Genomic DNA, 16,546 nt, shown 5'->3' with positions numbered 1-16,546 from the left:
AAATCAGGCATGAGACACCAGAAAAACAAAATCAGCTAAATCTTATTGCCCAGCTACAAGCAGCGCAAACTGAATGGAGCTGAAATTGAACTGGTATTGCTCATCACATTTACATATAATATTTATTGTTCTATTCAGCTCTTCACAGTAAAAAGCTGATAAGATGCTGACTGATGCCTGTGTTTTAAGAAAATCTCTAACAAGACTGTATTTCACACATTCCACTGCTTTCTGAGCCACCAGCCCCTCATGTTCAGCATGCTTCTCCTTCACGCCAAAATAAATGAGTAAGAGATTAAGTACAGGATGAAGTGTTTTCTCACCAAAGTTTCCCAAGCTGTTCTCTCTCGTGTCCACACGCATCTCTAGGGCCTTCACTTGCTGCAGATCATCTACCCCCGTCAGCGCTTTCTGTAAAGATAAGAAGAAATAGATGTGAACTCGCAGAAAGTAAGGCAGGTGACATGGTGTGGAAATGCTTCCAATCAGTACTTTGGCAACATGTTCTCCACATCACAATGGCCCTCTTCCAATATATTCTAAATGAATTTCTTCCAATAGCTTCAGATCACTCCGGATTGCATGTAACACTTGCACTGTTTACAGTGACAAAAAAAAAATCTGCACTCAGGGTGAAATTCACCCTTGCACTGAGACGCAGCCCAAGCCCTACACACTACTTAAATCTAACTGAAGCATTATTTTGTGGTCTTAACTACTAGATAAGCTTTGTGCTAGGACTCTGCACAGGGATGAACTTTGTTCTTGATGCACACTGCAATCAAAGACATGTATATAGTGAGATTAATGTAACTTTTTTTTTTTCATAGTCATGCCGTTTACACTCTTCGGAAAAAAAACTGTAAATAGAAACTAGCGATTTTAAGTGCCCAATGTCGAATGTCTTAATGCGGCCTGATTTTCAGAAAGTGCTGAGCACACACCCTCTGAAAATCAGGCTCCTTTATAAAGTTGGGCACCCAAAATATTTAGTCACTCCTGAAGATCTTGATCATAGGGCTAAATCCTGTGAAATACTAAATAATACGAACTGAATGCATTCCATACTTTGCAAGAGGCAGTCAATACCTCACTGGATCAGGCTCAAAATAACCAAAAGCTCCAACAGTCCACATGCACATGCATACTGACATTCTGCTTTATACAATCTGGGTTGTCCTTTGCCCCTGTATTAAGAAGAGGATAGGGGAGCAGAAATCAATTAGTTGGTCCCCATGTATTGGAGAAATTTTAACATTAAAAAGTTACAGCATTCTTTGTTTATTTTGTTTTAATCTGGAGAATAACATTAATGGCAGGGAAATGATTTATGGGAAGACAATATGTGTGAGTCCACCTCTATTTATGTGTTTTAGGAAAAACACAAGCATGTAGTCCCTGATCTTCAAAGGTATTTGGCCACCTAATTCCCATTGATTTCAATGGGAGTTAAGTGTCGAAATATTTTTAGACACTTAACACAGAGATGTGGGAATTACAATATTCCCACTCACTGGGTCAAATTCAGATGTGATGTAAGTGGGCACAACATGGTTTAATGGGCCATGTCCACTTACAGAGAGGGGATCAAACTCAGTCTTGATCTAATCATTAGATTAGTGCATCTAATCATTTTCTTCTTTAAAAGAGGACACTGTATTAATACAAAACTGAGTTTTAAGTATTTGTTAAACTGATTTTTAAAACTACAGTTTTAAGTGCACTGGGTCCAATAAAATTTATAGAATGTATTTTGTTCCCACTAGATTTTATTAGGTGAGAGGTAAAAAGGCGTAAAGCGCTAGCCTAAAGCTCCCCAAGCACATCCAGAACCTCAGTGAGTGTCCCTGCCACAACAACCACAGAGAAGCCCTCATATTCGTCTCCCACAGAAACTGCCCTGCTTCATGGAGGTAGTTTCCTCCAAATCTGAGTGACGTTATCCTCACAATAAATCAGAAATTCTTCACTGTTGCACTCACTGTTGCAGTAAGCTTTTCCAACAGATAACATGGTTTGTGCATTTACTGGTTTACTGCTAGATGCCATCCTCCCTCAAACAGTCCTGCAGAAGGGTAAAACTGGATGAGAAAGCTCAGCTGTTTTAGCATTTCTGATCCTTCTCTCAGTGAGGAGGAGATTGTGGCAACTCACAGAGGAGGCCCGTAAACTCAGCAGATTCAAAGATCTGCAGAAAAGGACTCCCTACAGTCCTCTGGCATTCCCTCTGCACAGTTGCCCAGTCTCTACCTTCACCAGGACTCTCTTAGGAGTGGTGCTGCTGTTGACTCCCCTTTGTTGTGGCTATACAGTAGAATCCATCGACAGGCCTCTGCTGGAGCCGATGTTTTTAGCATGATTAACTCCTGCTCAGATTTCAGGTCAAAAAGCCCCTTGGATTTCTGCTCTGTGCAGGGCTCTGAGAGAAGCTTGCCACAGACAGCATCATCACACCTATGGCTCCAGGCCAAGTGTCTCTGGCCAGGAACATGCAAACTAAGCATCAGAGTGTGTCTGAGCAGGGTTTTATTTTTGGGGGGGGGGAGGGCGGAGGGGAGGTTGGAAGAGAGGAATCATGTTGTGCTCATGTGAGTCTCTATTTCTTTATTATTTAACCTGCTCATGAGGCTCTTCCAAATACTTTACCTGTTTGGCTCCCGGGTCCATCAGCTCAGCTGAGCTTCTTTGATTTGCTGATGTTCTACTAAAATCACCATGGAACCAACCTCATGACATACCTGGTACAACAGGCAACAATGAGGAAGGAGTACCTGGCGTAACAGACAGCAGCAGAGCAGGTACACCCCTTGCAAGTGACACTGCTACCCACAGGACGAGTATGCACGTTTATTAAAGAGAGAATCTTCACCTGCGGGTGCAGCGATCACTTTATATCTGACCTATAAGTCCTCCTCCTCAAAGGAAACCTGCACAACACCTTCAAAAGATAAGGTTGGGAACTTAAATTCATAACTTCGCTAGACACAAATCACGGACTGAATAAAGAAACTGGATTTATGGCGTATTACAACAATCTATAACCCACTAACAACTCCCCCCCACCCACAGCTGCCTTCCCCTCCCACTTCCTTTCCCTCCTGGAGGGGTGTTAACGGGTCACTTCACTTTCATCCAGACCACATTACACGATCCATTGTCTACAACCAAGCTCTAAGATACAACCGCATTTGCTCCAATCCCTCAGACAGAGACAAACACCTACAAGATCTCTATCAAGCGTCCTTAAAACTACAATACCCACCTGGTGAAGTGACGAAACAGGCTGACAGAGCCAGAAGAGTACCCAGAAGTCACCTACTACAGGACAGGCCCAACAAAGAAAGTAACAGAACGCCACTAGCCGTCACCTTCAGCCCCCAACTAAAACCTCTCCAGTGCATGATCAAGGATCTACAACCTATCCTGAAAGACGGTCCCTCACTCTCACAGATCTTGGGAGACAAGCCAGTCCTTGGTTACAGACAGCCCCCCAACCTGAAGCAAATACTCACCAGCAACCACACACCACACGACAAAAACACTAACCCAGAAACCTATCCTTGCAACAAAGCCCATTGCCAACTCTGTCCACATATCTATTCAAGGGACACCATCATAGGACCTAATCACATCAGACACACCATCAGAGACTCATTTACCTGCACATCTACCAATGTGATATACGCCATCATGTGCCAGCAATGCCCCTCTGCCACGTATATTGGCCAAACCGGACAATCTCTGCGCAAAAGAATAAATGGACACAAATCAGATGTCAAGAATTATAACATTCAAAAACCAAAACCAAAAAGTCGGAGAACACTTCAATCTCCCTGGTCACTCAATTTCAGACCTAAAAGTCGCAATTCTCCAACAAAAAAACTTCAAAAACAGACTCCAATGAGAAACTGCAGAATTGGAATTAATTTGCAAACTGGACACCATTAAATTAGGCTTGAATAAAGACTGGGAGTCGATGGGTCATTATACACGAAGTAAAAACTATTTCCCCATGCTAATTTTTCTCTTACTGTTACTCAGACCTTCTTGTCAACTGTTTGAAATGGGACATCCTGATTATCACTACAAAAGTTTTTTTTCCTCCTGCTGATAATAGCTCACCTTAATTGATTAGTCTTATTACAGTTGGTATGGCAACACCCATTTTTTCATGTTCTCTGTGTATATACATCTTCCTTCTGTATTTTCCACTGCATGCATCCGATGAAGTGGGTTTTAGCCCACAAAAGCTTAAGCCCAAATAAATTTGTTAGTCTCTAAGGTGCCACAAGTACTCCTTGTTTTTTTTGCTGATACAGACTAACATGGCTACCACTCTGAAACCTTTCATCTTGAATGGTTCCCTGAAATCTTATGCTAAACAATTTGTTCCACCTTGTATTTAGCTGTGACACTAGTATGTTTCCCAGACATGAAGAAGAGCTCTGAGCTTGCCTCTCTCACCAACAGAAGTTGGTCCAATTAAAGATATTCCCTCACCCACCCTGTCTCTCTAATCTTTGAACCAACATGGCTACAACAACACTGCATATAAGCTGTTTAGCAAACAGAAGGCAGAGAGGGCAGTTAAAGAGGGTGTTGAGTTGTGAAGAAGAATAGTTGGAGAAATTCCTATTCCAAAGGCATTTTTCATGGAATATTAAAGTAGTTGGAAATATGAAGTATATTTCATATCAGAATGTCACAACTAGAATTATGGAGCCTGGAAAGGAGAAGAGTTGGGGAAGGGATTTCATGGTGACATTCAAAATTATTAAGTTCATACTGAACACTCACCAGTCTCTCTCCTTTTTAGGCTGGTCCATACTATGAGAACATGGAGACACTCAACAAAATTAACAGGGAGAAAATTTAGAACAAATAAAACGGAATGCTAAGAGCCCCTCAATGCCCACTGGCAGAGGGCCCACTATACTGTAATTCATATCAGGCCTGACACACACTGTTGTCATAATATGTGTCCAAAAGGTATCTTCTAAGGTATCATATGTAAACTGGTGACACACTGGGCAAGAATATCAATGCATGATGTATGTACAGGTTGTGTATAAAGAATACAATATGCATGCTGGAAATATATTCTTAAAATGTGTTTAGGAGACAGTGCATAAATCGAGTCTGCCCTAGATAAAGGAAAGTTGTTTCAGCTGTTTGCCTGAGTCTCCAATGTAAATTGAGCAAGGTGAGGCCAGAGATACTGGAAGTACAGTTACATCTAAAGTAAACAAAGTGATTACGCCAATTGAAAATAAAGTTGACCACAGGATGAGGAAGACAGCATGGCCTCTACAACCCAGCAGGGGAGAGGAACTTTGTCTGGGTTTACTTTTTAAAGAATATTTTTCAAAATCTTACTGGACTATGAAAAGAAAGGAAGAGAACCCTTTAGTTATCTATCACTCAGCACCCTCTGAGCATGTGAATGGGTGATCTTCCTGGCCTGAAGGGCAGGAGCTGCTGCTAACTTGCTGTAAGTGAGAAACTGTTTAGAGAAAAATATAGTTTGCTAAAGTTAAGACTTAGACACTGGATAGAAAGCATGTGGGGGTTTTTTTTGTTTTTTTTTTGTAACCATTTCTGTTTCTCTTACATCTGCTTAGTATCACTTACATTTCTATTCTTTGTTAATAAACTTATTTTTAATTTTACTACAAACCCTCTTAGTGCTGTTATACTGAATTAAATGTGAGTCCTCAGTTAAACCAAATGACTGTACACACCACTGACTTCTTGAGTAAACTACAATCCATTGGTGATCTTCCAGAAAACACCATCCTAGCCACTATGGATGTAGAAACAATGAGAAGTCCTTGTCGCACCTTAGAGACTAACAAAACAACTCTCTACCCCAACATTCCACATAAAGATGGACTACAAGCCTTCAGGAACAGTATCCCCAATAATGTCACGGCAAACCTGGTAGCTGAACTTTGTGACTTTGTCCTCACCCACTATTTCAGATTTGGGGCAATTTATACCCTCCAGTCAGCAGCACTGCTATGGGTACCCGCGTGGCCCCACAGTATGCCAACATTTTTATGGCGGACTTAGAACAACACTTCCTCAGCTCTTGTCCCCCAGCGCCCCTACTTTACTTGCGCTACACTGATGACATCTTCATCATCTGGACCCACGGGAAGGAGGCCCTTGAGGAATTCCAGCAGGATTTCAACAATTTCCACCCCACCATCAACCTCAGCCTGGATCGCCCACACAAGAGATCCACTTCCTGGACACTACAGTGCAAATAAGTGATGGTCACATAAACACCACCCTATACTGGAAACCTACTGACCACTGTACTTACCTACATGCCTCCAGCTTTCATCCAGACCACATCACACGATCCATTGTCTACAGCTAAACTCTAAGATAAAAACATATTTGCTCCAATCCCTCAGGCAGAGACAAACACCTACAGGATCTCTATCAAGCGTTCTTAAAACTACAATACCCACCTGGTGAAGCGAAGAAACAGACTGACAGAGCCAGAAGGGTACCCAGAAGTCACCTACGACAGGACAGGCCCAACAAAGAAAGTAACAGAACGCCACTAGCCGTCACCTTCAGCCCCCAACTAAAACTTCTCCAGAGCATCATCAAGGATCTATAAACTATCCTGAAGGACAATCCCTCACTCTCACAGACTTTGGGAGACAGGCCAGTCCTTGCTTACACACAGCCCCACAACCTGAAGCAAATACTCACCAGCAACCACACACCACACGACAAAAACACTAACTCAGGAACCAATCGCTGCAACAAACCCCGTTGCCAACTCTGTCCACATATTTATTCAAGGGACACCATCATAGGACCTAACCACATCAGACACACCATCAGAGGCTCGTTCACCTGCACATCTACCAATGTGATATATGCCATCATGTGCCAGCAATGCTCCTCTGCCATGTACATTGGCCAAAACGGACAGTGTCTACGCAAAAGAATAAATGGACACAAATCAGACATCAAGAATTGTAACATTCAAAAACCAGTAGGAGAACACTTCAATCTCCCTGGACACTCAATAAACAGACTTAAAAGTGGCAATTCTTCAACAAAAAAAACTTCAAAAACAGACTCCATGGAGAGACTGCTGAATTGGAATTAATTTGCAAACTGGACACCATCAAATTAGGCCTGAATAAAGACTGGGAGTGGCTGGGTGACTACAAAAAGTAATTTTCCCTCTGTTGATACTCATACCTTCTTGTCAACTGTTGGGAATGGGCGACGTCCACTTTGATTGAATTGGCCTCGTTAGCACTGACCCCCCACTTGGTAAGGCAACTCCCATCTTTTCATGTGCTGCAATATATATACTGTTTACTGTATTTTTCACTCCATACATCTGATGAAGTGGGTTTTAGCCTATGAAAGCTTATGCCCAAATAAATTAGTTAGTCTCTAAGGTGCTACAAGGACTCCTCATTGTTTTGCTGATACAGACTAACATGGCTACCACTCTGAAACCTGACTGTATACTGTTTCTCTGGAGGCAGTAAACTTAATAATTTATGTGAGTGCTCAGAGACAGGTACTGGAGAGTACAGAGAGACATCTCTGGGGAACTCAGGTTCACTGATTACTACTTGCAAAGCAAGGTTTAGACTGGCAGAGTCTTGAGGACTTTGCTGGTAAAACAGACAGACTAATATGGCAGGAAGCTGACACACAGTGTAATCTCTAGCAAAGCTCACTCTTGATAAGACAGAGGGGTAACACAATGGCTTATAGTTCTGGGCTGCCCTGAGGAGAGCATCACAACACAGTACACAGACAACCTGTGGAATTTATTGCTATACATATAGTGTAAGTATAATAAGTAAAGCTCAAAAAAAAAGGAGTACTTGTGGCACCTCAGAGACTAACCAATTTATTTGAGCATAAGCTTTCGTGAGCTACAGCTCACTTCATCGGATGCATTACGTGGAAAATACAGTGAGATTTATATACATACAGAACATGAAAAAATGGGTGTTTATCATGCACACTGTAAGGAGAGTGATCGCTTAAGATGAGCTATTACCAGCAGGAGAGTGGCGGGGAGGGGGGGTTAAAGCTCAAGCACTGGGCAGAGCTTTATCTCAGCTGGGGCAGAGAAATGTTTGGTGCATATGGAAATGGAGAGTGGGGTAAAACTGGATCTCAGTCATTTTTGTACCTCTTTGTTCTTGGGGCCAGCCCTGGGGCCAAAACAGTTTTTGGCATAAATTAGAGATGCCTCAGGGCTGCTCAGAGTTATGCCTGGCTGTCCACAGGTCTAATGGACATTTTGGTAGCTAGGAATTGCTGGAGCACAGAGTCACTCTTGCCATATCTCTTTTCTCCAGTATTGCCTACTATGCCAGGAGCCAGGAAGGGGAAGGGCATAAAGCTAGATATGCAGGCTCTATGCCCCCTGAAGATCCCTTCACACCAGAGGAATCTTCAGTTGTTTTCAGCTGCTTTGTTCCAGCCAAAGCAGGCAGAAAAGGGTGACAACCTGGTCTAACAGCTGGTTTTGAAAGATGGCTGGATGAATTCATGATCACTCTGTGAGAGAAGATAAATTAAAGAAATCAAAACTTGTGTCTCAGGGGATAAAATGATCATCTGTTGGTATCAGGAAAGAATTCCCCATCCCACACCCACATAAAGCACTGCACAAAAAAGCTAGGTATTTTATGGGCAGAGGAGGTTACTTTCTGAAGAATCAGATATTAATTACTTTCTGATGTGGGATGCTGTCAAGGTTCCTCCCCCACTCTGAACTCTAGGGTACAGATGTGGGGACCTGCATGAAAAATCTCCTAAGCTTATCTTTACCAGCTTAGGTCAAAACTTCCCCAAGGTACAAAATATTCCACCCATTGTCCTTGGACTGGCCTCTACCACCACCAAACTAATACTGGTTACTGGGGAAGAGCTGTTTGGACGCGTCTTTCCCCCCAAAATACTTCCCAAAACCTTGCACCCCACTTCCTGGACAAGGTTTGGTAAAAAGCCTCACCAATTTGCCTAGGTGACTACAGACCCAGACCCTTGGATCTTAAGAACAATGAACAATCCTCCCAACACTTGCACCCCCCCTTTCCTGGGAAATGTTGGATAAAAAGCCTCACCAATTTCCATAGGTGACCACAGACCCAAACCCTTGGATCTGAGAACAATGAAAAAGCATTCAGTTTTTTACAAGAAGACTTTTAATAAAAAATAGAAGTAAATAGAAATAAAGAAATCCCCCCTGTAAAATCAGGATGGTAGATATCTTATAGGGTAATTAGATTCAAAAAACATAGAGAACCCCTCTAGGCAAAACCTTAAGTTACAAAAAAGATACACAGACAGAAATAGTTATTCTATTCAGCACAATTCTTTTCTCAGCCATTTAAAGAAATCATAATCTAACACATACCTAGCTAGATTACTTACTAAAAGTTCTAAGACTCCATTCCTGGTCTATCCCCGGCAAAGACCCAGCATACAGACAGACACAGACCCTTTGTTTCTCTCCCTCCTCCCAGCTTTTGAAAGTATCTTGTCTCCTCATTGGTCATTTTGGTCAGGTGCCAGCGAGGTTACCTTTAGCTTCTTAACCCTTTACAGGTGAGAGGAGCTTTCCCCTGGCCAGGAGGGATTTCAAAGGGGTTTACCCTTCCCTTTATATTTATGACAGATGCTTAATTAGATGACCCAAAAGTCTGATCCAGCTGAGCAAATCCTATGGGCTGTCCTAAGTTTTCTGTACATCAGAGATTAAACAAATGAATTTCTGAGCGTGTACTATTTATTTATTTATACGGAGAGACTTCTGTGAAAAGTACTTTGCAATTCCTTGAGTACTGATGTATTGTCAGTATAACAGAGAGACAAAAAGTTCACTTGACATCTCTGGGCCTCTTTCCTAAAGAACAAACTGCTTAAAGCATTTTCCCATGTGAAAATGTAGGGACAATTAGTAATCTACACTGCCAGTATTTTTAGCAAAATACTCCATGGTATCTTATGCACTACTCATATCACCAGAAGGGGCTCGTAGGGATTTAATGGTAAAGTTTGCACTAGTTTAGAAAGCTATTCTTCCTAATGACAAGTAAAGGCAATAAATATTTTACATAGAGTTCTGAGTTAAAATAAAATAACAAAAAATAAAATAAAACTTTTCTGATCTGGCAGTGCTTCACATCTGCCAGAACAGTCACCTGGGAATGCTAGGAAATAAGATTCTAGACCCTCTTGCAACCTCTCTATATAAATTCCTTAACTGGCATGTAACATTTGTTTAATACTAGTGCATATAACTAATGTTTTCGCTATTCCTCAGTTTTTTCATGAACTCCTCTAAAAGCAGATACGCGGTGCAAAGCCTTGAAGAGCACGTTGTGTACAGTTGTCACAGAAGCTTTTCCAGCTGTACATTTGTTCTGCCAGTCCTGCTTAATTTGACAAATTCAAGAATTCCTTAATGGTGAGCTTATTTTCTGACTAAATACTATATCTGTATGCAAACACTGGAGTCGTGTCCATTCATGTTTTATTTGCTTTTCACAGAGATTCCAAGCTCATGTTTCCCACTGTAGCTTAAACTCCCCCAGAAAAAAAATGTTAATGTTGCTATAAGGCTAATAATTTATTCCTTTTAAAATTAAATTTACTAGAACTTTATAATTGAGAATTTACACAATACAAAGTCAGGAAATTCTCAGGTTTCAGAGTAGCATCCGATGAAGTGAGCTGTAGCTCACGAAAGCTTGTGCTCAAATAAATTTGTTAGTCTCTAAGGTGCCACAAATCCTCCTTTTCTTTTTGAGGAAATTCTCAGTTAAGGTTCCATTACAAACCTTTCCTCTGTCCCCCATATGCTCCCCACGTACAGGCTGGAAACACCCAGCATTGCTACACTAACTTTCATTCTGCCACCTTGTGCATATACATTACCTACTCTCTCTTCCAGCTGATACTGAGAGGTTAAGCTAGGCCTCTAACAGATAATCAAGAGTGTGGATGGATGGAAGATGGGTGGGAATGGAGCATTTCCTGGCCTTTATGCGGAGAGTAGGAAAGGGTACTGGTGGCAGAGTTTAGGACGGGGATGGAAACTTCGGAGCAATTTGCAGGATTAGGAGTACTTGTGGCACCTTAGAGACTAACCAATTTATTGTCTAACAATAGAGACTAACAATTTATTGTTAGTCTCTAAGGTGCCACAAGTACTCCTTTTCTTTTTGCGAATACAGACTAACACGGCTGTTACTCTGAAACCTGTCATTTGCAGGATTGGAGCTTCAATGCTTAACTACTGAACAACATATTTTTCATTGCTGAGAACCCTCAATGACCACTGACTTCCAAAGAAATTTATGGCATTCAGGACGTTTCAAGAGGTGCTGAGCATCTCCCAAGATCAGGTCTTACATTTTCTGTAATAAATTCTCAATTTTAATTGTATACAACATTCAAGGTTTTTGCTGGAGTGAGTAAGAGACATACATTTTTATATCAGTTTTTGTTTTTAATTTGTTTTAAAGATTCTCCCTCTCCCCATAGGTAGATACACAACAAGATATACCAAAAGATCTACTTGTTATGCAATGATTCTTTACCTTGTTTACCTACCAAGTAGTTAAGGCTAGAGTGATACAACATTGAGGCAACAAACTCATGAAATGATAAGAATTTTTAGTTTGTTGTTATGGTATATTAGCTAGGCAGACATGACCATGTAAAATCAAAATCTGATTTATGAAAAAAATGAACAAGGTTTTTGTCACGATGTTCTCAGTGTGCAACGTCAGATGTTGTCTAAGCAGCCGGATAAACACTATTACAACAGATGCAAGCTTTCACTATAATTTCTAACAGTATTAAAAAAATAGGTAAAAATGCATAAAAGAAAAGACTTGGGACTAAATAGGGTCTTGATGCAGAGATTCCTTCCACATAGTTTTAGTCATGTTAACATCCATAGTGAGCTACAATAGAGCAGAGCGTCATTAGATCCCAATGAAGCTAATTCCCTCTCTCTCCTTCGTTTAGACCTTTACTGCACTTGTAATTGTTCATCATGATTTTGCACTTGTTTGCTCCATCTGTGGCTTTCATGTCAAACTTATGTTGTTTACAACTCAGAGGCTAACTTGCAGCCCAGGAAAAAAGGAAAGTATTTAGTCAGTTCAGTAAGAGTCCAATCTGTAGATGCAGGACCCTCCGATATTTTCTCTTCTCCCAAGAAAATGAGCACATAGCACATGAAATACACCCGAACCTCCTCAGCAATGGAAGTAACAACCACTTCTGAATACGTGTATATCACTTTGCAGAGCAAAACACTGCTGCAATTTATCAGGCAAGGTAGTGGAGCAAGATCAATAAAAAGCAAGACAAGTAAAACGCTTCCTTTCGGCTGTAAAGATCACACACACACACACCTTGACAGTATCAGAAATTCAGAAATGGAAATTGTGATGGGATCCCCCGGGGTGCAGCCTGGGACTGTGCCCCCTGAACTCTTCCCAGCCTGGGTTCTCTCTCACAATGCCTTGCCAGTGACCAGCAGCAACCCCTCCAGGAGCTGTGATCGCTCAGCACAACTGCATATGGAGCTCCACACCCAGCTAGATTGCATGAATGCTCCCAGAGCCACTCATGAATCACACAGAGAAAGGCACCAGCCAAATCCCCCCAGTGCCCAGCACTGGACCCCAGGAATATACGGTCTTGCACTGCTCAAGATGGACAGTGCAGATTTATGAATTGGTTCACCACTTCAACAATGGAAAGTGGACATACTTTGCCAACCTGAGTAGATTTGCCCCACACTTCATACAAACTCACTGGTAAAGATAAATAATTAAACACATTTATTGACTATAAAAGATAGATTTTAAATGATATTAAGTGATAGGCAAAAAGTCAGAGTGGTTACCAAAATAAAATAAAATATAAGCACAGTCTAAACTCTCAACTCTATTAGACTGGGCAAAGTCTAGAGTTAGCAGTTTTTCTCACCACACTGGATATTGCAGTCCTTAATATACAGGTTTGTTCCTTAAACCTGGGCCAGTCTCCTCTGTTGGACTCTTGTCTTCCTCTCAGTGTCTTAGGGCTAGTCTACACTGGCAACTCAGTGCTTTAACGTGGCTTGTGTGGTTGCAGCATAGTGCTGGGAGAGTGCTGGTGCACTGTTCACACTGGTGCTTTACAGCGCTGAAACTTGGTGAGTTCAGGGGGCTGTAAACTGGCAGTGTAGACAAGCCCTTAGTTGCTTGCAGCGAAGGTAGGGGCAGGCGAAGGGCCCAGTATGAATCCACTCTGTCTGTTTTATACCCTCAGTCCATGTGCTTGGGGAGCACAAGTTCAGGCATGTCCGGGGGGCATTGCTGAGTCTCTCCAAGGGCGTGGCTACACTTGCAGATGTAGAGCGCTGTGAGTTAAACCAGCCCTCGGAGACTGCAGCAGGGAAAGCGCTGCAGTGTGTTCACACTGTCAGCTGCAAGCACACTGGGGTAACATGCATGACATTGTGGCTGGCTTTGCACAAATGGGTTTCCCTAACTGTGGAGGGGCGATAGATGGGACGCATATTCCAATTCTGGCACCAGCCCACCTAGCCTCCGAGTACGTTCATCAGAAGGGGTATTTCTCTATGGTTCTCCAGGCAATTTGTGGATCACCGTGGGCGTTTCATTGACATTATCACAGGCTGGTCTGGAAAGGAGCATGACGCATGCATCTTTCAGAACACAGGCCTGTTCAGGAAGCTGCAAGCTGGGACTTCCTTCCCAGACTGAAGATCACCGTAGGGGAAGTCAAAATGCCCACTGTGATCCTTGGAGACCCTGCTTACCCTTTAATGCCATGGCTCATGAAATCCTACACAGGGAGCCTTGACAGCAGCAAGGAGCAGTTCAACAACAGGCTGAGACGGTGCAGAATGACTGTGGAGCGTGCTTTTGGTCATTTAAAGGGCCACTAGTGCTATCTGTATGGGAAGCTGGACCTGGCCGATGACAACATCCCCACGGTTAAATCCGCATGCTGTACCCTCCATAACATTTGTGATGGGAAGGGTGAAAGATTCACACAGGCATGGATCTTGGAGGTTCAACACCTGGAGGCTGAATTTGAACAGCCAGAGAGCTGTTATGGGCTATTAGAGGGGCCCAGCGCTTGGCTGCAAGGATTAGAGATGTCTTGAGGGAGCAATTTGAGGCTGAAAGCCACCAGTAATGTTTGGTGCCCTGCATGGGAGCGAAGTGCAGTGGTTCCAATGTTAGTAGGAATCTGTGTTTGCTGCTTATGATGCACTGATTTTCAGTGCCTGTTGCTTTCATGGGCTACGGTATCTTTTACTTAATGCAATAATAAAGAATGTTTTCAAAGCCAAAATTTTCATTTATTGAAAAGAAACACAACTGCTTGGGAAACAGAAAGGGCATGACACTTCTGTGTTGTGTGGGACGAGGGAAAGGGGTGGGGTGGGGTGGGGAACGGGACAATTACAGATTTGCCTATGTCCTGTTATCATACTCAGCCTTCCTGTCTGGAGTGCCGTGCAATGAGTGCTGCACTTCAAGCTGGCGAAAATGCATGGTGCATGGGTTGAGTGCAGTGGGTATGGGTCATAATTTGCAGGGTGCAGGGCTGGGTGGTGAAACTACAGGTGTTGGAGGCAGCTGGTGGCAATAAGAACCCGGATGTTGGGGAAAGGGGGTTGGAGGTGACATGGGGGCACAAGGGAAAGAGTTTTGGAACAAGGGCTGCGGAGGGAGGGGAGGGGGGTGGGACGCGGCACAGAAGTGCTCTGCCTGCTACAAGCACCTGTATCAAGTCCACTTGGCGTTCCATGATGCTTAGCAGCTGCTCTGTGCTTTAGTGCCGGCGATCCGCATTCTGCTAGCGGATCCTCCTTTCACTCTCCCGCCACTCCTGCACTTTTTGATTTTCATTAAGGGACTGCTGCATGACTTTATGCAGCATGTCCTCTTTGCTTCTACATGGCCACTCCCTGATTCTTTGGAGTCTTTTGGCTGTTGATAACAGGACAGCTGGGATCTCAAGGTTGCATCTGTAAAGTCAAAATGCGACACTTAACAGAAGCAGCATTGTTCACACCAGACAGAGCAATGATTCGGCCGTACTTAAAGACAAGCACAGTGTACACAATAGCAGAAATTGCCCGTCCCAAAGCAAGTGCACATAACCCACAGGAGCCCCAAAATGGTGAGTAAGCACAGGGGCAAGGGAGACTGATTGTTTCACGGCCCTACTGTCCTCTGGGGTTCTGTGCCTTGGGGAGAGCTAACAGCTGCAGGGGGCCCCTGTACTGAACACTCTCCCCACAGTTTCCACAGGAGCTTGTCCTTGAAGATATCTCGCTGCTGAGGGTGACCTGGGAAGCAAGGGAGGGTCTTTTACTACAATGCGTCTTCCGCCCTGGCCCATACGCAGCTTACCTGTGTGCAGCAATGGTCCCCCCACCCCTCACAACACAATGGCACAGACATGTTAGCCTTACTGGGACAAGGAGCACAGTAGCTCTGCCAAGGAACCTGTGCAAGCGGATTGCCCAGCTTCTGCATGAGACCTTTGAAGAGATCACTGAGGCCGATTACTGCAATGTGAGAGAGCACATCAACGCCCTATTCCACATCTAGGCATGCATGCAGCCCTAACCCTCCTCGTCCCAAGAGCCTGCACCGAACAATTTCCTTCCCAAAATAAAAGCCGCTTACCGAGCACCTCCTCTGGTGTTTGTCCTACCCCAAGCACCGTCCACTGCAACTGGCTACCTTCCTCCTGGCTTGAAAACAGCTCCTGGCTGCATGCATCTAGGGATGCCAGGCTGTCTCCCTCCTCCACAGCACCCTCGCTCCCACTTTCCTCCTCCTCCTCCTGCCTTGTTGAACTGGGCTCTGAAGTATCCATGATGGTCTTTGGAGTGGAGGTGGAGTCACCCCCAAGTCTTGCATCCAGCTCTTTGTAAAAACGGCAGGTTGTGGGGGCAGCACCGGAGCGGCGGTTTGCCTCGCAGGCTTTGTGGTAGGCATTCCGCAGCTCCTTCACTTTAACCCTGCACCGCAGTGCGTCCCGGTCATGGCCCCTTTCCAGCATGTCTCTTGATATCTGCCCGAAAGTATAGTAATTCCTACAGCTGGAGCGCAGCTGGGACTGGACAGCTTCCTCCCCCCAAACACTGATGAGGTCCAGCACCTCGCCATTGCTCCATACTGAGGATCGCCTGGCACGTGGTGGCATGGTCACCTGGAAAGATTTGCTGAGAGGACTCCACGCCTTGCTGAGAAAACAGGAAGGGGATTTTCAAAATTCTCAGATAATTTAAAGGGCAGGTCTGACAATTGGTCACCTGAGGGCAGGGCAGTAGAGTTCAAAGTGATGAGCAGAGTGGCTAGAACAGGCATTGTGGGACACTTCTGGAGGCCGATCAGAGCGCACTGATAGACCAGGGCGTCCATACTGGTGCCATGGCGCTCCAGCCGTGGTGCAGCAAGCGTTATGCTTCTCGTGGAGGTAGATTACC

General features: G+C 43.8%; 1 protein-coding gene across 12 annotated transcripts in view; it reads right to left on the bottom strand.

The window, feature by feature from the left end:
* LRRC56 (leucine rich repeat containing 56) overlaps positions 1-16,546 on the bottom strand; it is a 135,345-nt gene that overhangs the window by 56,306 nt on the left and 62,493 nt on the right. For 11 of the 12 annotated variants that reach the window (XM_073347101.2, XM_073347098.2, XM_073347099.2 and 8 more), the window contains one exon: positions 324-411. In XM_073347101.2, the coding sequence (XP_073203202.2) occupies positions 324-411 (88 nt within the window). Of the gene's footprint in view, positions 1-323; positions 412-3,659; positions 3,742-16,546 lie in introns of all 12 variants that reach the window. The other variant, XM_078853155.1, reaches the window with a different exon arrangement.

Source organism: Lepidochelys kempii, chromosome 6 (assembly GCF_965140285.1).
Source record: "Lepidochelys kempii isolate rLepKem1 chromosome 6, rLepKem1.hap1, whole genome shotgun sequence".
NCBI lineage: Eukaryota > Metazoa > Chordata > Testudines > Cheloniidae > Lepidochelys > Lepidochelys kempii.
This window is presented reverse-complemented; position numbering and strand designations above follow the sequence as displayed.